The 22,941-nt window shown below is 42.8% G+C and overlaps 3 protein-coding genes across 4 annotated transcripts; 2 read left to right on the forward strand and 1 right to left on the reverse strand.

The window, feature by feature from the left end:
* The first annotated feature begins 77 nt into the window (after positions 1–77).
* LOC311028411 (elongation factor 1-alpha-like) lies at positions 78–4,284 on the forward strand. 2 transcript variants are annotated; one of them, XR_014598721.1, is made up of 8 exons: positions 78–226; positions 748–897; positions 1,317–1,496; positions 1,583–1,879; positions 1,957–2,107; positions 2,205–2,461; positions 3,122–3,472; positions 3,962–4,284. XR_014598721.1 is itself a non-coding variant. In XM_084032964.1 (8 exons), the coding sequence occupies exons 2-8, from the start codon at positions 754–756 to the stop codon at positions 4,084–4,086; spliced, it is 1,389 nt and encodes a 462-aa protein (XP_083889090.1). In that variant the 5' UTR covers positions 78–226; positions 748–753; the 3' UTR covers positions 4,087–4,284. The 2 variants fall into 2 exon arrangements, 1 of the variants encoding a protein (XP_083889090.1); XM_084032964.1 differs by having other exon boundaries at positions 3,238–3,472.
* A 2,530-nt stretch (positions 4,285–6,814) lies between these two features.
* rpl11 (ribosomal protein L11) lies at positions 6,815–9,693 on the forward strand. The gene is made up of 6 exons (XM_084032972.1): positions 6,815–6,893; positions 7,612–7,762; positions 7,932–8,038; positions 8,389–8,520; positions 9,353–9,463; positions 9,616–9,693. The coding sequence occupies exons 1-6, from the start codon at positions 6,888–6,890 to the stop codon at positions 9,643–9,645; spliced, it is 537 nt and encodes a 178-aa protein (XP_083889098.1). The 5' UTR covers positions 6,815–6,887; the 3' UTR covers positions 9,646–9,693.
* Positions 9,694–10,593: 900 nt separating this feature from the next.
* klhl43 (kelch-like family member 43) lies at positions 10,594–22,201 on the reverse strand. The gene is made up of 7 exons (XM_084032958.1): positions 21,961–22,201; positions 15,463–15,956; positions 14,395–14,543; positions 13,914–14,260; positions 12,804–13,103; positions 12,550–12,725; positions 10,594–12,461 (listed from the first exon to the last, which is right to left on the reverse strand). Exons 2-7 carry the CDS (start codon positions 15,813–15,815, stop codon positions 11,657–11,659), a joined length of 2,130 nt encoding a protein of 709 aa, XP_083889084.1. The 5' UTR covers positions 15,816–15,956; positions 21,961–22,201; the 3' UTR covers positions 10,594–11,656.
* Positions 22,202–22,941: the final 740 nt, after the last annotated feature.

Below are 22,941 nucleotides of genomic sequence, written 5' to 3' on the forward strand. Positions count from 1 at the left end.
AGGAGTGGTTCGTAAAACATAACAAACAAGAACAGACTGGCCGAACTCGTTTGTGAGAGCATGATGGTGTAATTATTCATGAGACAGGAGGAGGAGGAGGAGAGCAGAGGAAAGCATAATCCTCGGATCACTGCTTACAGACTTCCTTTTTAGCGAAAACATCAGCCGGGGAAGGTGTGTGTCGATAGAGCAGGAGACCAGCACCTCCATTTAGCTTTTCAACCAGGTGAGTTAAAACGCTGGAACATCTCTAAATGTCCTCGACGATATTGTTCTATTAAATTCTGGTTGTTTCAATGAGGGATCTAATTTCAACACAACCAAAAACCATTCGATAAATAAGGGAAGTGGCTTTGAGAGGCTTTAAATGCTGATGTTTGGTTAAGAGAGGGTAAATATATGACTGTGTTTCTTTGGAACACTGTGAGGGTTTCAAATGGTTTCCCTTGTAGGAAATAGCCTGAACTGGTATCTGTTGGTCTGTATGGTTTCTAATGGTTATATACAACTACTTATTCCTTTTTAGAATAAGATTTTATACAAAACATAATTAGTTTATCAAACATGGTGCTTTCTTGTCGATTAAACTACTTCAAAGTGTAGAAATAGCAACAAAAGAAATGGCCGACTCGACCGTTAGGCCTCTTATCGACCACTGACGGGCCACTCTGTGAAACGTAGTTTGATACTTAATTTGTCCTTTATATGTTTTTATACTATGATATAAAAGTACATTTGTGAATACAGGACAAAATGGGAAAGGAAAAGACTCACATCAACATCGTGGTCATTGGCCATGTCGACTCCGGCAAGTCCACCTCCACCGGACATCTCATCTACAAGTGTGGAGGAATCGACAAGAGAACCATCGAGAAGTTCGAGAAGGAAGCCGCTGAGGTTGGTTGTTTTTTGGGAGACTTTCCTTCATTCAGTTTTTAACAAACATTCACACCATCTAAAACACAATGAGGCCACGAAGGCACGTGGCATACCACACAGTACAGGTGTGGGAAACGGGTGTGGCGGATGTTACTGCTCCCTAATTTTGCTTTGTTACAACTGCCATCTGCTGTTGAAATGTGTGCACTATCTGTAACAAGGCCATCATTATTATTGTTTAAATGTGACATGGGCTAATACCCTACATTTTGTATTTCTCCCCTTAAAATATCAGCATAACAATTTATAGAAAAGTAAGGCTACTTTAATAATTATCTACATCTAAATGTATATATATTGGTTAAACCTTTATCACTGATTCATTTGTCTTTTACTCATGTTTTCCTGCTGTATTTGTGTTTTTCAAACCACAACAGATGGGCAAGGGCTCCTTCAAGTACGCCTGGGTGCTGGACAAACTGAAGGCCGAGCGTGAGCGTGGTATCACCATCGACATCGCTCTGTGGAAGTTTGAGACCATCAAGTACTACGTGACCATCATTGATGCTCCTGGACACAGAGATTTCATCAAGAACATGATCACCGGTACCTCGCAGGTAAGTTATTGTGTTAATACGTGGCAGGCTCAAAGTGTGAACCACCTTTTGTATCTTATAGTATTAAAACGCTCTCTTTTTTTAAGGCTGACTGCGCCGTGCTGATCGTTGCTGCCGGTGTTGGTGAGTTCGAGGCTGGTATCTCCAAGAACGGTCAGACCCGTGAGCACGCCCTGCTGGCCTTCACCCTCGGTGTGAAGCAGCTCATCATTGGAGTCAACAAGATGGACTCCACTGAGCCCCCTTACAGCCAGGCCCGTTTCGAGGAAATCACCAAGGAAGTCAGCACCTACATCAAGAAGATCGGATACAACCCCGCCACTGTTGCCTTTGTCCCCATCTCTGGATGGCACGGAGACAACATGCTGGAGGCCAGTGCCAAGGTGAGATAATTTAACAATATGTTGCTCAACTTGTCGTCATGATGGATTGGACATGAACTCACATCTTCCTTCTGTAGATGCCCTGGTTCAAGGAATGGAATGTTGAGCGCAAGGAGGGCAAGGCCCACGGAACCACACTGCTGGAGGCTCTGGATGCCATCCTGCCCCCAGCTCGCCCCACCAACAAGCCCCTGCGTCTGCCCCTGCAGGATGTCTACAAAATCGGAGGTAAAAACTGAATATTGCTAACATGTTGTAATATAAATTACAACTTCTCTAACCAGTCATGATATATCAGATACTTGAACAAATGCATTTTTTTCAGGTATTGGAACTGTACCCGTCGGCCGTGTTGAGACTGGCATCATCAAGCCCGGTACCGTCGTCACCTTCGCTCCCCCCAACCTGACCACTGAGGTGAAGTCTGTGGAGATGCACCACGAGTCTCTGACTGAAGCCGTTCCCGGCGACAACGTCGGCTTCAACATCAAGAACGTGTCTGTCAAGGAAATCCGTCGTGGAAACGTGGCTGGAGACAGCAAGAACGACCCCCCCAAGGGAGCCGGCAGCTTCACCGCCCAGGTCAGTCTGAGAAATGAAGAGAGAAGACATAAAGATTGAAAAAGTATGATGTGAAGGTCCATGACTATAACTCAATATGGGTGTCTAAATGCCTTCGGCCTGGACTCTTATTCAGCACGTGCAATTTGGGTCAAATTGGACAATATAATATGATAATATGATATGTCAAATCCTCTAGGAAGAGTTTTTGAAAAGTTTCATACCTATAAAGCGCCAAAAATTACGTATTGACCTATGACACCATTATTGCAGGGATCGACAATCCCTTTGCAATTTAGCGTCTCATTAGCCGGAGGGTTATACCAACCAAATTTGAAACAAAACGATTAAACCCTTCTGGGATGACAACTTTAAAATGGCCTACTTCCGGTTGCAAGGAGCTAATTCGAATAAATAGTGGCCAAAAAAATCAAACGTTATATGTTGTTAAACATGAGAGCAATGATCCCAATAACTATCATGAATACAAGGGCCCTGGCCCTTTCTGTAATTACTGTAGCAAGATCCTCTCCAAACTGTAAATTTGATTGTGATTCCAGCTGTGGTAAACGTGTAAATATGTGGACCTCTGCTGGCCATTAGCAGGAACTACAATAGTGTTCGTGTTCAAACCTGAAGCGATTGATTTATAGAGAACTCTCTTAAACGTTTTAATTGCAGGTCATCATCCTGAACCAACCAGAATGGTTAGTGACTATTAGTGGTTACCAGCACGGACCAGTCCACATCCTTAGATGGGGCTCGTTTGACCTCCCTCCGTGTCTCCCCCTCCACAGGTCATCATCCTGAACCACCCTGGTCAGATCTCCCAGGGTTACGCCCCCGTGCTGGACTGCCACACTGCTCACATTGCCTGCAAGTTCAGCGAGCTCCTCGAGAAGGTCGACCGCCGTTCCGGCAAGACGCTTGAGGAAAACCCCAAGTTCGTCAAGTCCGGAGACGCCGCCATGGTCAAGATGATCCCACAGAAGCCCATGGTTGTGGAGGCCTTCTCTGAATATGCTCCACTGGGTGAGTAAAAAACTCATGTGGCTTGCACGTGACATTCTATTACAATAATGTTTTTATCTGTAATGTTACAATATTTAATTTGGACCATTGGGTCCATGATACCAATGGGAACCCATCGGTCAGATGACAGATAGGCCTCGGAGGGCAAGCAGCTCTCTTCATTGTCTGAAGAGAGGCAAAGCATTGGGCATCGCTCCAAACCTTTGGATTTACCCGTCAAAGCCATCCTGAGTCCTTTGCATAGAAATCAGTCCACAGGCAGCAGAGTCAGTCTTGCCTTAAATCTGGTCAAATATTGGCAATACAAAGTGATATTAGTGGATGTAAATTGTTTTGGCATGGAAATATTAACAGGAGCCTCTGAGATACAATGTGTGCTGAACGTAATCTCAGACCAATGGACGGACTGGTGATTGTCATGATCACAAAACGCTCTTTGGTCTCACGTGACACTGACTCCTCTGTTTATGTCTTTTCTCGTCCTCCCAGGTCGCTTTGCCGTGCGTGACATGAAGCAGACTGTGGCCGTCGGTGTCATTAAGGCGGTCGATAAGAAGGACCCCGCCAGTGGAAAGGTCACCAAGGCTGCGATCAAGGCCGACAAAAAGAAATGAATTCTCACGCATGACCTCCAACCTAAGGTCACGTCTCCGGAGCCATCCCCTCTTCATCCTAGCGCCATCTCCGGGCTGATGATGATTAAAAGCCATTGGAAAAGTTTCCGCAGGAAAAGAAGGCTTGTGCCTTTTAGGGACAACTGTTAAATGAATTAGGTTGAAAGCAAAACAATAAAAAATCTTAAACATACCAAATGGAGATATTTCTTTTCTTTTTTTTTCACAACCTTTGAATATCTAACATCCATTTTGTATTTTTGTTTGTATTGACATTGTATTAACATTCAACCTCACATGAGAAAGAAAAGAAAGTGTATGTATTAATAAGTCTGATCTGAATGAAGAAACTTAAATAATCCACTTCGTCAGTTATCAACAAACGTATCCTTGTTGGTTCTAAAGTTGTTTTGTTTTCAGGCATTTTTTAGTTTGGGATTTCTTCAAAGCATCATCTGTTCAAGTTTCTCCAGCTAGATCTGATAAACTACATCAGCTCAAAACTAAAAATAGTGTTGGTTTGGAAAAACAGTTTCCAGGATACCAAACATTTTACCCATCTAACATTGAGTTCAGAGCTCACCATGACACCACAGAAATGATCTTGTTGCTATGAACCGGGGGGAAACACTTTGAAGTAGCATATTGAGTGCTGCAGGGCTGATGTAGTACAAGTTTAACCAAAGCCAGTTTAAGTTTATGATACTTTGCAAGCAGCAAGATAAGCTTCACAAATGATCACTGAACTTTTATCATTTTTTTGATTGTGAATGTGCCCCATGGGATCTTAATTCGGAAGAAATGTGTACGGTAGTAAAAGGTGACAGACAACTAATATTTTGTTCCTCTGCCATGAATCCCAAATATGGCCGAATGTTTGTAAATTAAAAGATAATATTTCATGTCCAGAAAGTTTTAGTTTGTCAGAATATAATTTAGCTTAGTGTGAAACCGCTCAGTGAACTACATCACTTGTCTCACACAAAGTACGTCACCAACACTTCCGTTAGCTTGTCTTGCTAGCTAGCTAGCTAGCAAGACAAGAGAAGAGAAAGAAGGAGCTTAGCTAACTTTGCTACATTCCATCACTAATGTAATGTTATCTTAGCTTGTGTTTCATCCAACAACTCTTTTTATCAGCCAGGAAGAGAAAGAAGGAGCGAGTGCTGTTGTTAGTGTAAGTAACGTCACATCCTGGTTCCGAACACACCAACGTCGTAGCATAGGAGAGGAGACGCCTCTTACCACACTGACGGTGGAAAGTCTTCGTAATTAGGCCTACGTATTGTCACAGTCTTATCCTTCAACACTTATACTACAACATGCTACTTTCATGGTGTGGAAACTTTCTTCTTCTCAAGTCTTTTCATTGACAAACATCATGGGTAATTCATGGTACATTTCAAACAGAAACGAAAAATATTTGTCTCTCACCATTGACTAAAACTATTTTTTCCAAAATAAGGTCCCATGGTGGTCCACCATAAACAAACTACACCAGAGGTCTTCAACGTTTTCAGGCCAAGGACCCCCAAGGTTTATAGTGACCCGGTGGAGGGACCCCCTATTACATATTGTGTAAAATTGTGTTGCTTATTAAACCAGGCCAATAATAATAATGTGTAGTGTAATGTGTAACATGCAATGCTAAGCCATTAAAATAATAATTGTTGACAGATTCATATTTTAATTCTGTTTTGGAATTTCTACATCACAATTTTCAAAATAATATTAAACAAACAGGAAGGATTATTTATGTTGAGGTCTATTTTTGGACATATTTACATTTTCGGAAGAAAAAAGTTTGGGATCAAATAATTTTGGGGACCCCCCACAGTAACTCTGTGGACCCCCTAGGGGTCCCGAACCACCTGTTGAAGACCTCTCAACTACACCATGGTTGCATGAGTGCAAGGAGTGATGAGGTTCATAGTTTAACTTAGCCACTTTTCACTTTTTTAGCAACTGCCTTTCTTGAGATACTTTTCTTAAAGCTTCTTTTAAGAAATGTTTAAGCTTCAATCTACCTTCAGGTCAAAATAAATCCAACAGTTTGGTTTGTGACTAGGGGGGCATTAGCTCAGGAGGTAGAGCGGGTTGGCTGGCAACCGCAAGATTGCTGGTTCGATCCCCGGCTCCTCCTAGATGAGTGCCTGGTGTCCCTGAGCAAGACACCTCACCCTAATTGCTCCTGACGAGCTGGCTGTCGCCCTGCGTGGTTGACTCCGCCGTCGGTGTGTGAATGTGTGTGTGAATGGGTGAATGTCAGTCATTACTGTAAAGCGCTTTGGATAAAAGCGCTATATAAATGAGGCCATTTACCATGACTATAGACCTGGGTTTTGTGTTAATTGGCAAACGTTAGCATGCTAATGTCACTTAAATTCTCATCAGCATGCTAACATACTGCTCAGAAAAAGCTTGCATTACTGTCAACTTTAACTATCTTCATTTACATGTTTCAGGTAGTGAAAAAACAGTTTAATTTCCTGTCCATATACTTATATTTATATATGTACATAGTAGTCAAATGTTTATCTTTAATACTTTTGTTTTCTTGTTTTAGCTGTATGTCTATTTCTGTGTGTATGTGTATTGAGAGCGAGTCGGAGTCAAATTCACGCTTATTTGGCCAATAAAGATGATTCAGATCCTGATTCTGATTATTTTGTTGATTTTTAGCGCCTCAGACCGGAACCTTTTGCGTTTCCCCGCGATGTCTTCCCGGAACCACTTATGACGAACACTCCGCTATAAATTGTTTTGGCCGGAAACGTAGCGCCCTCTTCTAGTGATCCAACATGGCGGTGAGTAATGTCTCACATCGTACGATGGCGACCAAATGTGAAGTTGTTGTAGAAATCCACAATCATCGGAGCTGTGGACTCATCCTGCCCGCCGTTTGACGTGCAGAGACTTAGACTCCATTATGAGGGACTAAACTAGAGCCGTATTTGTGTAATAAACGTAACGGAAGACTGTTAAACGTAAAAAAGCGAGTGATGCTAACTGATTACCTTACCGGAAAGTATGGTCCCCGCGTACACTGGTAATATTAGGGTCGTAAATACAACATAACAGTGATATGACACTGCGGCTACACAATAGGCAATCCTCTGTTGTTTACATTACATGTTGGTGGTGTTAAAGTTACTATTTGAGTTCCGGACACGTATGTGCTCTGTGACAATGCTAACAGAAGCAGCGGGGATATGTACGGACATGTTCTCCGCCGGCGTGTGTCGGTCTGAGACCGTAGGGAGTTCAGCGTTGAGACGGAAAGGAGCCCCATGAGGACTCGATGGTTTAGAGACGATAACTAATTATGAATATTAAACCGAAGCTCTGGTTTACTGTTGTTGAAAGAACGTTGGTTTACCGTGTTAGCCTGTGCTAGTCTGTTAGCCAGTGGTTAAAGTCAACATGGCAGCAGCGGTTGACGAGGTGTCACACACTTCTTCTCCGCTGTCAGGTGTTTTTTGAGTGGTGTTCTTGGATCTAATACTGTACTGTTGTGTTCTCCAGGACCAGGGCGAAAAGAAGGAGAACCCCATGAGAGAGCTTCGCATTCGCAAGCTCTGCCTGAACATCTGCGTCGGTGAGAGCGGAGACAGGCTGACCCGTGCTGCTAAGGTGCTGGAGCAGCTCACAGGACAGACCCCCGTCTTCTCCAAGGGTCAGTGTTTGTGTGTGGGAACTTTAAAAGCATCTGTAATTAACGGTTCCATCCAGTTTGGTGGGAGAAATCCAAACTATGTCATTGAAGCTGCTGGGTTAAACAAAATAAATTATCACTGTAAAGTATTTAACTTTCTTTGTTTTGTTGTTGTTTTTTTGTCCCACAGCCCGCTACACCGTGCGATCCTTTGGTATCCGCAGAAATGAAAAGATTGCTGTCCACTGCACCGTCCGTGGAGCCAAAGCAGAGGAGATCCTGGAGAAAGGACTCAAGGTCAGGAAGTCATATTCCTCTACGTTTCCTCAATATTTCAGTCATTTCCATCTGATTTTCACTTGGTTCTCGATGTCTAAGATGCAGCTCAACAAGTGATATTCCCATGTCAGATTGTATAATTTGAAAAGGTAGTATTATTCAGTACACATTATAGATGTATATCTGATAAAGCTGGTTATAGTGTTACCTTTTTTTAAATTGAAGTAAAGGGACCTGATGGACCAAATTGATGTGCTCAAAAAACTAATAATCTTTCCTTGTACTGGACTTGTACTTCAGTTTTGTCATGGTCAACTTTCTGTTATAAAATCGACGTAGAGAAACTAAAATGAACGCATTGCTTCCAGGTGCGCGAGTACGAGTTGAGAAAGAACAACTTCTCCGACACCGGAAACTTCGGCTTTGGTATCCAGGAACACATCGATCTGGGCATCAAGTACGACCCCAGCATCGGCATCTACGGACTGGACTTCTACGTGGTGAGTGACCAGATTTAATATCCTGAATGTAGCTGCTGAAATGTATTTTGTGAACAATTAAGTATAACGGTGCCGAATTCCAAAGTTGCCTGAGGAGAAGTAAAGATGGACCAGAGCTGTTGCCAAGCAATGCAATTCTATTTGAACTGTCAACCTTGTAGAGTACATACAGATACATAAGAAGTGTTATTTTTTAGTTGTCAAAAATTGTTGCTGAATATTTGTCACATTATTATTAAAAAAAAATAAATAAAAATGCAGTGAAGTTGTACGACTCGGTCAAGTTTTATCAGCGGAGTTAATGGTTGAATTTATTTATTTAGATAACTTCTTCCTGGAGGTGAAAATCAGACCGCTGCTTGTGTGAATGTTTTGTCTGAAGCATATCATGTCCATGATCAGCTGACATGTTGATGAGGCAGCTTTGAGTCCTGATACACTATCAGAGGTGCACATATCAATAGTGTACCTGCTAATGTCCTGCTTTGCCAAATATGAACAACTTTCTGAAAAATTGATTTCTTGTGTAAAATGAGCAAAATTTGACATTTGTGTTAAATGCAAGTCCTGAAACAAGCTGATTAATTTAGATTTAATCAAATGATTGCGTGTTGGGATAGATCTTTAAATTATATCTAGTAACATTTTTGTAAACATTTCTCAGGTACAGCTGCACAATTGTAAAGAGAGGTTGCTTTTTCTTATCAGTAGAAATTACTTATTTGACTCTTCGGTTTAGAGAATATACAGTTGTCTTAAATCCCAGGATATTGATCGAAGCCTCTGGTGAATATTGGAGTCTGACCAGCTTCGTTGTCCCCTCTGAGTCCAGGTTCTGGGCAGACCCGGTTTCAGTATCGCCGACAAGAAGCGGAAAAGAGGCCGCATTGGTTTCAGGCACCGCATCCGCAAAGAGGAGGCCATGCGCTGGTTCCAGCAGAAAGTGAGTGTTGTCCTGAGACGCCTGGAGACTTCCAGCTTTTATTTAATGATTCCTGGAGGAAACTCTGATCAACATGTTAATGTTTGGAGATCAAATTTCTCTGGTGTTGCGTTTTCCACAGTCTAATATTTGCCTCATTTCTTTTCCCTCAGTATGACGGCATCATCCTCCCCGGCAAGTAAAGGACCACCTTTTGATGTTGTTTGTAACAAATTAAATGGGAAAAATGACTTTTTGTCTCATGTTGTTTCTGTTGGATTTATATGGTGCATACGATTTAGACGTGGCTACGTTTCTTGCCTCACTTAAAGAAACAGTTGTGTAATCGCTTCATATTCTGGAATCAACCTCATTTTTTTTAACAAGAGATCAGTTTGACTTGTAGGATGAGTTTGAAAGATGAGCTGAAATTTAAAACAATTCCTAATTTTCTCCTCCTGGACAACAATGATTAAATTCCTAACCTCAATCTGCACAGCTGGAGAAGGTCATGAGCTAATCTTATGAACAGTCAGTATCCCGTTTCACTGTAAACACGTCACATAAAGAGATGATCTGGCAGCGTTCAAGCTCAGTCAGATGAGCTTGTTCTCGATAATGAATCCTCTAACTTGTGAATATCATCGCCCCGTTTCCTAGAAATAACCTGCAACGCAAATTAACGACTCTTTTTATTGCTGAATTCAATCCTCCATGATGGTAACCTGACCTCCAGATGACGAAGCCTCTACTATAGTCTGACTACATTTCCCAGCTGCCCACTCTACATGTATAGATACAAATAAGACAAGAAACCGACTTGTTTTGATCACATTGGCTTTATTCAGTGAAACGACCAGGGTTCAAGGGACAAGGGTTCGTCCAATCAAATGAGCCGGATTAACCTCATTGTATCTCCTGATAAAACAATATTAATCAATCGTTCCACCTGCTGGCGTCTCACTGGTTCTTCACTTGGTAGTTTGTCTTAAGTTTCAGTCGAATTAAATAAGTCGGGGAACTTCAAATGTCTTAAAACCAAACAAGGTGTCACATTTTTTTTGTCCTTTGTTACAATTTTTAGACTTTTCTTTAATTATCTTTAAACTTTTTTCTACTTTTTTTTTGCTTTGAGTATTTATTTTTTCTACATTTTTTTTTTTTCTTTTATGAGTATTTTTTCTCAATCCTGGTTTCTTCTACATTTATGGATTTTACATTCATTTTAAAATCTCATTTGTGTTGAGTTTCCACCACCTTCCTTTTGGGTTCACCTCACGATCCTTCCCCATTGCACTTATAAAATATTTAAGAACTACATCTATATATTTTTTATATATGTTTTTATTTTTGAGTTACTCTACTACTGAGAGATATCCTTGAAATAAATAAAACCATAAACAGGTTTGTTTATTGCTGACCTGCTACGATCCTCATGAAGACATATTTGCTAATGAGAACTTGATTATTGACGGCTCACTCACTCCTCTGTCACACACACACACACGTTTTCACAGTTGAACATCTCACACACACACACACACACGCTTAGATACATCTTTGTACATGAACTGCCGGTGGATTCACAGTGCCGTTTGTTCAACCAGCTCAAACGCAGACAGCCACTGTTCCCGTCTTTCCATCATTCCTCCATCCGTCGCCTCGCTACCTCCACCCGCTCTACTCTACATGTCATCCCTCGTCCTCCTCTCTCCTCTCAGCTTCCATCAACGTTAAAACCTCCAGAGACCACTTCGATCACGCCTCTCTGTCTGGTCGTGTTTGAGATGAGCATCGTTCTACTCGTGGTTATAATAATGGAGGTCAGGTAGATCGCCTCAGGAAGAATTAAGCATCAAAGCTTCATCTATATTTTGTAAATCTATGGAAAATAGGCCAAAATTATGTCCAATCAAATTCTCAATAATCAGTACTTTTAGAGTTGCATTTATAAAAATATAAAATGTATGAATTACAAATGTATTTATATTTAATTCAACTATATTTAATTTCATGGTATTTCTACAATGTATTTTAGTTTAGATAATGCTATAAATAATAATTTTTCTTTATCCAAAATGTTTTGTGTAATTATTTACAAACAATTCAAATTGACTGCAGCCTATAAAGTTACAGAATAAAGAGCGTGATCCAGATGCTCTCCAGAGGTTGAACCAGCCTCCTCTCTCCCCGTCTCTCGTGCTTCCTGTCCGTCTACACTGTGATGATTTGTGACGGAGCCATGCTGCTCTCTCGGCTCCGGTTCTTGCCGGCCTGCTGCTGCTGCTGGTCTTCGTGTGCCGGCGTGTTGCGGTGCTGCTGCCGGCGCGGTGCTTGTCGGGGCGGCAGGGTCAGGGTGCAGCAGGACACTCCCACCGTGGGCTCGGGCAGATCCTCCGCCATGGACCAGCTGTCTGTGGCCGGGTCGTACTTCTGCACCGCCGCCTTGTAGCGCTTCTCCGCCTCGTTCCAGCCTCCCAGCAGGTACAGCTTGTCGGCCAGCGGGGACAGACCGGCGGTGCTCACGCCCAGGAGGAGAGGGGCGGCCCGGCTCCACGTGGCGCTCTCCGGGGAGAACACCTCCACCGAGAGCACGTCCACCCGCTCGCCGCCGGGCCCCAGCTGGCTTCCTCCCACGACATACACCTTCCCTCCGAGCGCGGCGGAGCAGTGCCAGCCGCGGGGCGTCTCCATGGGGGCCTTCTCGCTCCAGGTGTCGGCGTCCACGTTGTAGCACGCCACAGAGCGGGAGTAGGCGCAGTTGATGTAGCCGCCGGTCACCAGGATGTCTCCGGAGGGCAGGGTGGCGCTGGAGTGGCAGCAGCGGGGCACCTCCATGGGCGCGCGCATCTGCCAGGTGTTGGAGGACGGCAGGTAGCTCTCGGTGGTGGCCAGGAGGCCCTCCACGTTGCGGCCGCCGATGGCGAACAGGCGGCCGCCGCTGGCTGCCAGGGAGAAGTGGGTGCGGCGCTGACGCATGCTGGCCAGGTGGAGCCAGGTGTTGAAGCGAGGGTCATATCTGTTGGGGGTAAAGGTCAGGGGGTCATGTGCAGGAAGCACCATGCTGAGTGACGTGATGAGGGCCTGATGCCGAGGCCGCCTCCTACCTGCTGAGGGTGCTGACGGCGTGCTTGGCCTGGTTGCGGGCGTCGTTCTGGTCCTCTCCTCCGGCCACGTACAGGAAGCCGTCCATCACAGCCACGCACTGGTTGAAGCTCTTCGCCGGCAGCTGGGTGAGGTGACGCCAGGCGGCAGCTCCTTCGCGGGGGTCCCTCCACATCACCTGGGCACAGAGGTCAAAGGTCAGCGAGGGGTTTTATTGAGCTGCTAATAGAGACAGCGGAACCAAAGCACCACCGACCTCGCGGCTGAGAGCCCTCTCGGTGAGCGAGGGTCGCCCGCCGACGGTGAGCAGAGTCTGCTGGCCGGCTCGGACTTGAGTGCGTCGGGACTGCAGGGTGTTCTGCTGGTGGGGCAGCAGGTGGTAGTTCATGGCGTCCACCAGCAGGCGGTGACAGTGAGGGTCCATCATCATGCGGGGCACCGGCTGGATCTGACTCACCAGCTCGCTGGCCGGGATCGTCTCAAAGCGGATGTGGGACAGCAGCTCGGCGGCGTTGGCCTGACGGGAGACGTCGAAGTCGAGCCACCTCATGGCCAACTGGAGGGAGAGACACAGTGAATGTGAAACATAAGGATGGAACTATCTTTACAGGGTACCTTTCAAAATTACAATTCATATGTAGGGTATCAAACTGATTTAAAATACACCTAGAATAATATTCTTAGGAAAAAATAGAAGAATTGTTCTCGGGAAAACAGAAAAACTATTAAATATGTACTAATCTCCCCTTTTAAATTTAAAATAAGTGCATTTATTTCATCAACTAACCAGTGGTAAAGGGAAGAAAATCTTTAATTTCTTTTAATAAAGTATTATTTATGAATGTGTTTTAAATACACAAGGCAACAAATTAAAATCAGGTACAAAAGTCAAATATATAATCTAATCAAATGGATTTATTAATAAAGTAGTTTAAACTAATAATTGTGATAAAAGAGACAATTCAAGTAAAATGAATGCCTAAAATTAACCTGAATTCCGCGCTGACGTTCGGTCTTATTATAAATACAACGATCTCTGCTTCGCTCAGCTGTCGTCTATTTAGGTCATTAACAGAGTTTTATTATTAAACCACATCTCTTCTTGCATACAGTGAGTTAAACTCCACATGCAGGTGGTTTTGCTTCATGGCTCTGTGTTATGCTTTGAGCAGCTGGTCTGAGGTCTGTTTTTAGGTCCGGGTGAAAATAGCAGGAAGGCCCAGAGGGTCTCCGAGTTTTTAATGGAAGCCTCCTAGAAGACCTGCCCTCTTCTGCTTAGTAAGGATATCAGATACGATCATTTTTCCAACCTAAAGTACCAGCTACACACACGTTTGACCTTTACAGACAAAGTTTGACCTCTGACCTGGAAGGCAGTGACCTCTGAAGGCAACAACAGCGAGTCGTCCTGCAGGAAGGCGGAGATCTGCTCCAGGGTCAGCTGGGTGAACAGCGGCGTGTCCGCGAACTGCACGAAGTTCTCCAGGACGAAGCGGCGGGCGGCGTCGCACACCGGCACCAGGCCGTAGGCGGCGGCGATGTTCCAGATGTAGACGCAGGTCTGCACGTTGAGCTCGGCCAGCAGGAAGTCCATGCACATCTTCAGGAGCTGAGGGATCTGCAGGGTGGCGGCGGCGGAGGCGGTGCAGCCGATGGTGTAGAGGGACATGTGGACGCGACCCAGGTAGGCGAAGGTGATGACGTTAGCCAGGCCTGGAGACGGAGAGAGGCGCGCGATTTAAAAGCAGAACTTTGTCAGAAGGAATGAAATCCTATCACCAATTGTTTGGGATCTGGACTATAAAATAAACTTAAATAATAGATAATGTTTCGGTATTTAGATGTACCCAGAGGGGAGAGGGAGGGGAGCTCCAGGCGCTTCATGCCCGGGTCTTTGGCCAGAATCTCTCTGAAGTACTGGCTGATGGAGGAGATGACCAGCTTGTGGACGTCGAAGGCTTTGGTCTTACAGGCCAACTCCAGATCAGTCAGGAACCTGCAGAGCAGCAGGATAACTACTGTAAGAGTACTGATAACTGCAGTAAGAGTACTGATAACTACTGTAAGAGTACTGATAACTACAGTAAGAGTACTGATAACTACTGTAAGAGTACTGATAACTACTGTAAGAGTACTGATAACTACAGTAAGAGTACTGATAACTGCAGTAAGAGTACTGATAACTACAGTAAGAGTACTGATAACTACTGTAAGAGTACTGATAACTGCAGTAAGAGTACTGATAACTGCAGTAAGAGTACTGATAACTGCAGTAAGAGTACTGATAACTACAGTAAGAGTACTGATAACTACAGTAAGAGTACTGATAACTGCAGTAAGAGTACTGATAACTACTGTAAGAGTACTGATAACTGCAGTAAGAGTACTGATAACTGCAGTAAGAGTACTGATAACTACTGTAAGAGTACTGATAACTGCAGTAAGAGTACTGATAACTGCAGTAAGAGTACTGATAACTACTGTAAGAGTACTGATAACTGCAGTAAGTGTACTGATAACTACAGTAAGAGTACTGATAACTGCAGTAAGAGTACTGATAACTACAGTAAGTGTACTGATAACTACTGTAAGAGTACTGATAACTGCAGTAAGTGTACTGATAACTACAGTAAGAGTACTGATAACTACAGTAAGAGTACTGATAACTACAGTAAGTGTACTGATAACTGCAGTAAGAGTACTGATAACTACTGTAAGAGTACTGATAACTGCAGTAAGAGTACTGATAAGACTCATCATGGCGGTAAATACAAGAACTTCCAAGGACAACGGAGAACAGAGGAGATACATTGATACAGCTCACCGTAATTATTCAATACCATACACCTTCTAATAATTCTGCTGTATCATATTGCATGTAAATGGTATTTTACAGTATCAGCATCAGGACCTACTTCTCCTGCCGCATCTTGCTGAGCTCCTCCAGCAGGAGGTTGCCGTGCAGCGGCCGTGTCAGCTCGCTGCCGAGGCCGAGGCCTCGCTCGCCGGGCTTGATGACCGGCGGCGGCAGCGGCAGGTTGAGGCTGTTCAGCTGAGCGATGTCCAGCGCCGCCATCTGCTCGATCTTCTTCACGCCGCTCTCCACCACCACCACGCCGTCCCCGCGGCTCTCCACCTTCAGCTGGGGCGGGGCGGTCTCCATGGCGACAGGAGGGACGGGTTCCACGGCAGGCTTCTTTTGGCGGGAGGCCTTCTTCTTCGGCGCCATCGTTTGACTGTTGAGGTTGTGGTTTGTGGGTTTTAGCATGCGTTTGGTTTTACACCTGATGGTTTTCCGACAGGAAGTTGACTTCTCGACAGACTGGTTCACTTGTGTCCTCTTCTATAATGTGCTTTAATGGTTGGACTGGTGGATTGTTGGGGTTTCCTTAAACACAGCACACAGCACCTGCAAAGAAGAAGGCCCACACCGTTACATGTATTTGTCAAAAACAACAAAATATCTTAAATATTTGTATTTGCTATCTTATTTGACAGAAATGTTCATAAAAACAACATAATGTTTTCCACATATTATGTCTTTGTTGGACAAGAGGCAATATTTCACAGTTTTGGGATATTTAGGAAGCCTTAAGTTTGTATCAACAGATATAAAACCTGCTGGAGTTGAGCTAATCTGTTTTAATGTTCTGTTATCGTTGACCTTTTTAAAGAATCTGTGCGTTCAACAGAGACGCCGTGCAACAATAATACAACTTTGACGACGATAAAAGAAAACATGACGTCCACAGAAACGGATTAGAAATGTAAAACAAGATTCAAACGGCCTGAATTTGATTTTCCTTCTACACTAAAGAGACATGCAAGAACATTTAGTGAGCTTCAGATTATGTTGATCAGTAATGTTGTGAGATTTATATGTAAAGAATACATGTTTCTTGACTTCCAGTTATTTTAAAGAAAACAAGAATCCCTTTCCACCTCTCTTCACGTGTGTTTCCATCTCTCTTTTGTCTTTATGTGTGGATTTAACAGCGATGGCGGTAGAACATAAGTTCCTAACAAACAACCGAATCAGTCAGGTGAATGTTTCCATCGGTGTCATGGTCACTGAAGGACACAACAAACCCACTGACGGATGTGCGTTTCTCTGCTAATCTCTAACATCACACATCACCACAACAAACCGGCCGACACCTTTTTACTAAATCCCACCGAGGATCACCGTCTCCGTGAGCCGCCAGCTGTGTGAATGACAGGTGCAAGTGTCCAGAAACCAAGCAGGGCTGGTTTTGTGGTTTACAGGCGTTCATAAAACACGGGGATCATATTCATGTCCGCGGTCAACCTGCATCAGACCGGTTCACTGGAGGGGATTTACGTAGCTTAGAGCTCAACTTTTAGTCGTGTTTTGTTGGTTTTGCTGAAGCCTAGCTGAAGGAATTGTTTCTCTTCTTGTGGTTGTGTCTTTTGTCATTTGATTTGAGCTCCTAAAACCAAACCAAACCAGCTCTGAACCAAAACTCCATGAAACGCGAAAAGTTTGTTTTGTACGACAACAACCAAGCCTGAGATAAAAGTTCTGTTTTTATAGCTGGTCAGCAACAGTGTCAAAACTCCAGATAATTCTAGATGATACTAGATGTTTACAGTAACCACTGCAGCTACAAACACGACTGTGACAGTCGATCAAGGGGGAGGAGTCATGGAGATGAAGGTGACTGGAAGCTGTCTGTTGGTAAACATTAGGAGGACGGGATGGTCTTTGTTCCTGGCTCAGTTTGTTGTTGTTCACCTGATCCTCAGAGCAGAGATCCCCTCAGAGCAGAGATCCCCTCAGAGCAGAGATCCCCTCAGAGCAGACCTGCTGTGTGATCGTTCTCCCACTGAGCTCCATCGAGGTTCCTACTTGACATTTTCTCATCTTTGCCCTTTTGCCCTTCCAGTGAGCGTTTATGAGACACATTTGTTGTCGTTATTAGATTGAGAGCTTTTTAATAGTCTGACTTTCATGTTTTATATTTAAACATCGTATGTCTCTGTCGGTCAGTGGGCTCGCCAGACGGAAATATCTCAACAACTGTTGGAACTTCAGACATTTATAGCTCCCAGACAATTAATCTTTTCATTATCTGTTTTATGATCAAATATCTGCAAACTAAATACATTCCCATCAGCTTCAGCTGTGCATTGTTTAGTGCTTATTAGCAAAAGTTAGCACATACTAACACTTTATATCTTCCAGGTGATTATACACAAAAGAAAACACACTTATTAATATTAATAGATCATCCTAAATGCTAAAATTGAAGTTTCTTTGATGTAAAACTCTTGAAGGAACATTTCTGAATATCAAAGTTTTGTTTCGGCTGATTTTCCATTCATATATTATTTAACTAAAGGGTAATTTCTCTAAATCTAAACACCTTCCTGTTTGACCTTCTCAGCAACCACATCTAGGCCATTTGAAGTAATACTGACGATGTAAATAATGCTACTACGGTGCTTCTGACCACAAACACGCATACATGACCCTCCCCGTGCCTCTGTCCACTCCCCCTCATTCGCTCTGAACTTGGCTCTTTTTTTAAATAGCATCTCTTGGGCTCCACACATGGACAGACCGGGGGACGGACACGGGATCGTACAGGACGGAGCAGCTGTTGTTGGTGTCATGTGAAGAGGAGGGGCTCGCCATTGGCTGCCGTGAAGTCGCCCTCTAAACGGTCAGGAAACTTTTTCCCCCACAAAGGTTTTTGTCGTTGTTTGGCAGAAGAGTTTTTGTGAATGTGAATGATGACAGAGGCCATGAAAACATGTGGAGGTGATAAATTCAGTGTCAGGGCCAACAGGAGATACGAGGGGGCGGGACGATGATAAAAAACATGTTTGACTGATGCACAACGACAAGAGGGAGGACTCAAATAATATCTTAGACCTGTTTTTACTGATGAGCTGTGGTCTTAATAAGCAGGTCGAAGGGATAATGAAGGATGAAATATTCCCAATATCTCACTCACAACAGGAACAATCCATTCCCCGTATATTTTAATGCTTTTTCACAAAAATGTGATGCATTCTTCTCCTTTACTTAAGTAAAAGTACCAGGATCACAGTGTAAAGGTACACAATTATTATAAGCTAGATGTCCCCTGTGACTTGATACGTTACTATATATTACATAATTAGATTATAAATACTGATGCAGTAATGTGAAAGCAGCATTTCACTGTTCACTACTTTATATACAGTAGTTCCCAACCATAGGGGTCACCCCCCTCTAAAGGGTCGCCAGATAAATCTGAGGGGTCGTTTTGATGATTAATGATGGCTGGAAAGATGAAAAACTATTTCCATTTCATATATTGGACAATTCGTTAATCTTTGCTTTTTTTGTGAAGTACAACATGTTATATCTCTTTGGTCTTCAAACTGTTAATAAAATAATTTATTCTCTCGTTTTGGGAGTAGACGTTAACGTACTATAACTGTACTTGAGTAAATGCAGTGAGTAATGTCCCTGAAATCTTAAAATCAAGGTCTTGGCAACGTTTGAGACAAACTTGATTCTGTGGCATGAAAATAATCTCTGCAGAGATCAGCCTTCAGAAATATCTGGGACCAAGGTTAGTTCAGGGAGCAGCTGCTCCGTCACACACACGCACACACACACACACACACACACACACACACACACACACACACACACACACACACACACACACACACACACACCGTCATCACTCACTACTGTAACTAACAACTGCATCTCCTTTCAAAACAACAGCACCGGCCTTATTAGCAACCGAAGGACAACTGATTAAATACAGATTGTTTTCACACATTCCTATCGTTACTCAACACTGTCAGATAATGACAGTGATTATACTTTATTTTACAGGTAAGTAAATACATAATTATTGCTGTTTGTTTATAATCACATTTACTGTGATTGCTATATTTATGAGAAAAAACTGTGAAAAAACATTTATTGGCTTTAAAAGGAGCAGTGGAAATCAATAACTAACTAAATATTTATTATAACAGCCATTTCAATGGAGCTTTTGTGAAATGATCAGGAAAAACTAAAGGTAAAATAAAGTGTAATTAATATACAACAATATGTCATTATTTTATCAGAACCTGTATGTATTTTTAATATCAAAGTTATGCTAATCAGTGTGAATGTGAGGACCTCAGGGAGTTCCCAAATCATTCTGAAAAACTGGGACAAAATTGACAAAAGCTTAAACATTCCAAAGCCTATGACTAAAATATAGTGATCTATAAGTCCAATAAAGTACTTATATTTAAGATATTTATTGTAGATATTAATGTAAACATCCAGCTGAATCACCCGACACGTTTGCTGCAGAAACACCAGCTTAGAACGGCTTTTTCATGTCTGGTGGAGAGAAACAACTTGTTCTTAAACACAATATAAAGACATTGCAGATGAATCTGTGGATGTCGGGTACATTTATAAAGATGTTTTAAGGTGTAAGTAAAGGAGAGGGTGGTATTCTAAGCATCAGCCCCTGCGTGTTATTTTTAGACAGCGACCTCAGCGTGCGAGTGTTTGAAGCTTTGCAGAGTGAAGCAGACGACTGACGATGTGAGGCGTTGTGATGTTTCCGTCTGTGGTTTTAAGGAGTGTTTAAGGAAAGTGAATTGTGTAACTGTTGACTCTGAAAGGCTGGCGGGTACAACCACATTCTTATGATTCTGATTCATGTGCGTCGTTATTGTTCTGGTTTGATGTTTATTACCTTGATTAGGTTTGAGAACAGGTGGATTTGTTCAGGGCCAGCTGCTAGTCTTTATGCTAAGCTAAGCTCTCCCGGCTCCATAAAGTACAACCATGAGATTATGAGAGAATTCTTCACGCATTAATCTCTCCAACAAAACAAACAAATGGCAAACCCTATCATAACTGACTTGAAGGCAGTGTTAACAAATGATTGTTACAAGAAAGTTGACCCTATATCACATTTCAAGTTGACAGATGACAGATATGTTAGCATACAGCTTCTGACTTACACATCCAGCACAGTGTCTTTCATTCAGGAGTCGTGTTGGATGTTGGACCGGATGAAGGTTCAATTTTAGCTCTGTTTTTGTTCTCCACCACCGATCTGTCTCTTCATCTCGTTGCTAACTGTATCTAGATTTACATTTAGGGCAGACGCTAGCAGACGCTTTTGTCCAAAGCAACTTGAACTTACAATAAGTATCTGTCTGCTGTTTGATGCTAAACTTGTAGCATCCAATTACTGCTTTTTAATTAAAACAACGAAAAACGACCCTCTATAGGGGTGTGAGAGTGAACCAAAACTGTAAAGTTGCTGTAAAACCAAAACAACACACTAAAAGACACTAAAACATGCTGTAAATTCCTGTGGAAATATTGATTGGAGCTGCTTTAACAAGGCTTTTAAGGCTGTCTACAGGACTGTGGTATAGAGTGCTAGTTCCTGTTCCCTCGTCTGTTGTAGCTCAAAGTTTTCTGTTATTTTGTCCACCACTTGTACCTGCACACACACACACACACACACACACACACACACACACACACACACACACACACACACACACACAACACACACCGGCATGTGTGAATCTCCACCACGTCTATCACTCCGTGGCTGCAGCTGAATTCCTCTTCTATCTCAGGAGTGTATTTATAGGTGCTGACACACACAACGTGTACTTGGTGTGTGTGTGTTTTGTGTGTGTTTCACCCCTAAGGACTGGAAAGAGACGGGCCGACACCCTCCCGTTGTGGTAGTAATATCCTCACGGCAACTGTCGACTACTTCACATTGTTTCCACTCGGCGGTTAAATATAAATATTAGTATACACTACTTTTTTAAAACGATGATGTCATGTATCATTTGATATGGCGTTTCCAGTGGTGGAAGGTAGTATAATACTGTATGCTTTACTTTGATACAAGTAAAAATACTGTGCAAAGATATGACTTAAGTAAAAGTATTTAAAAAAATATTATGTACAAGTAAAATTAACTTGTGGTATCTAAGTAAAAGCGCTCTGCGAGCATAATAATCCCAACCAGAGTATTATAATATAATTTTAATATTACAAGTAAAGAATCATCATATGAAACAGCATTTTAATATTTCAGATGGTGTTGAATATTTTCATAGTTAAACATATGATATAAATTCATGATTTGTAAAATCTTTAGAGAAACAAGGAACTCCAGCTGTCAGTGAAACGTCACCAGCAGAATAAAGTACAAGTACCTCAAAAGCACAGTACTGGAGGACATTTAGTTGCACTGATGATTTATTTTTGTCTGATGCAACACATCTACACTTTTCATTCCAATTGACTTTCATGACACTTTGGTGGAAATCAAAGTGCAGATATTCAGGTAGTTATAAACTCTTCCCGAGTTGTAATGCAGTAAAATGTTGTGTATTTTTACCTCTGGTGGTTCCTGCTCTTCTTCCTTTCCTTTTGCTCTCTCAGCCTCTCGTTTCTTTTCTTTTCTTTGTTGTTCTGTCACAGGTTCCTCTTTGCTTCGTCCGTCTGTCCTCTGTCAGAGTGCTGTGTGTGTGTGTGTGTGTGTGTTTGTGTGTGTGTGTGAGTATCAGAAGGAAATCAGCGTCCCGACCAAAGCTGTGACGTATGAGTCGCCGTCCCCCCTCCCCTGGAACCTCTAAAACCCCACCACGTCCGCCTGCAGCCACATCAGATCCTCTTCTGTCATTTCACCTCCAACATCCACCTCCATCTCCAAATAGAGGCAGCCGCTGTCGCCCTCCCCTCCAAAAATATGAGATGAGATGAGATGAGATTCAACTTTATTGTCATTGTGCAGTGTACAAGTACAGAGACAACGAAATGCAGTTAGCATCCATCCAGAAGTGCAAAACAGCAGTAAAGTGCAGAGTATGTGCAAATGTACACTGTAAAAATAAGAATAAGAGTATTGCAGTGGGGTATGTACAAGTATGTGCAAATATACAGTTTAGGAACAAGTATGGGAGGTGCACTAGATGAGTGCGAGTGCAATATGGCAGAAAACAGTATGAAAAATACACTATAACACTAAGTACGCTGGGTGAGTATGATTACACTATTTACATATGAATATACTATGTCAGTATTATACACTATATATACATTTATTAAGTTAAGGCAGTATGAATACACTAATAAATGGAAAACACTTTAAGAGTATACTAATATGAATATGATTTCCAGTGAACAAGAATGTACATTATGGTCAGAATAAATAGCTAAATAAATAGGGGTGCTATGGGTGGAGTGAGTCCTGCTATCACCGTGGTTTAGAGTTCAACAGTGTGATAGCAGCAGGGAAGAAGCTGTTCCTGAACCTGCTGGTCCGGGAACGGAGAGACCTGAAGCGCCTGCCGGAGGGGAGGAGGGTAAAGAGTCTGTG

The sequence above is a fragment of the Eutrigla gurnardus genome (assembly GCF_963514095.1).
Source record: "Eutrigla gurnardus genome assembly, chromosome: 17".
Taxonomy (NCBI): domain Eukaryota; kingdom Metazoa; phylum Chordata; class Actinopteri; order Perciformes; family Triglidae; genus Eutrigla; species Eutrigla gurnardus.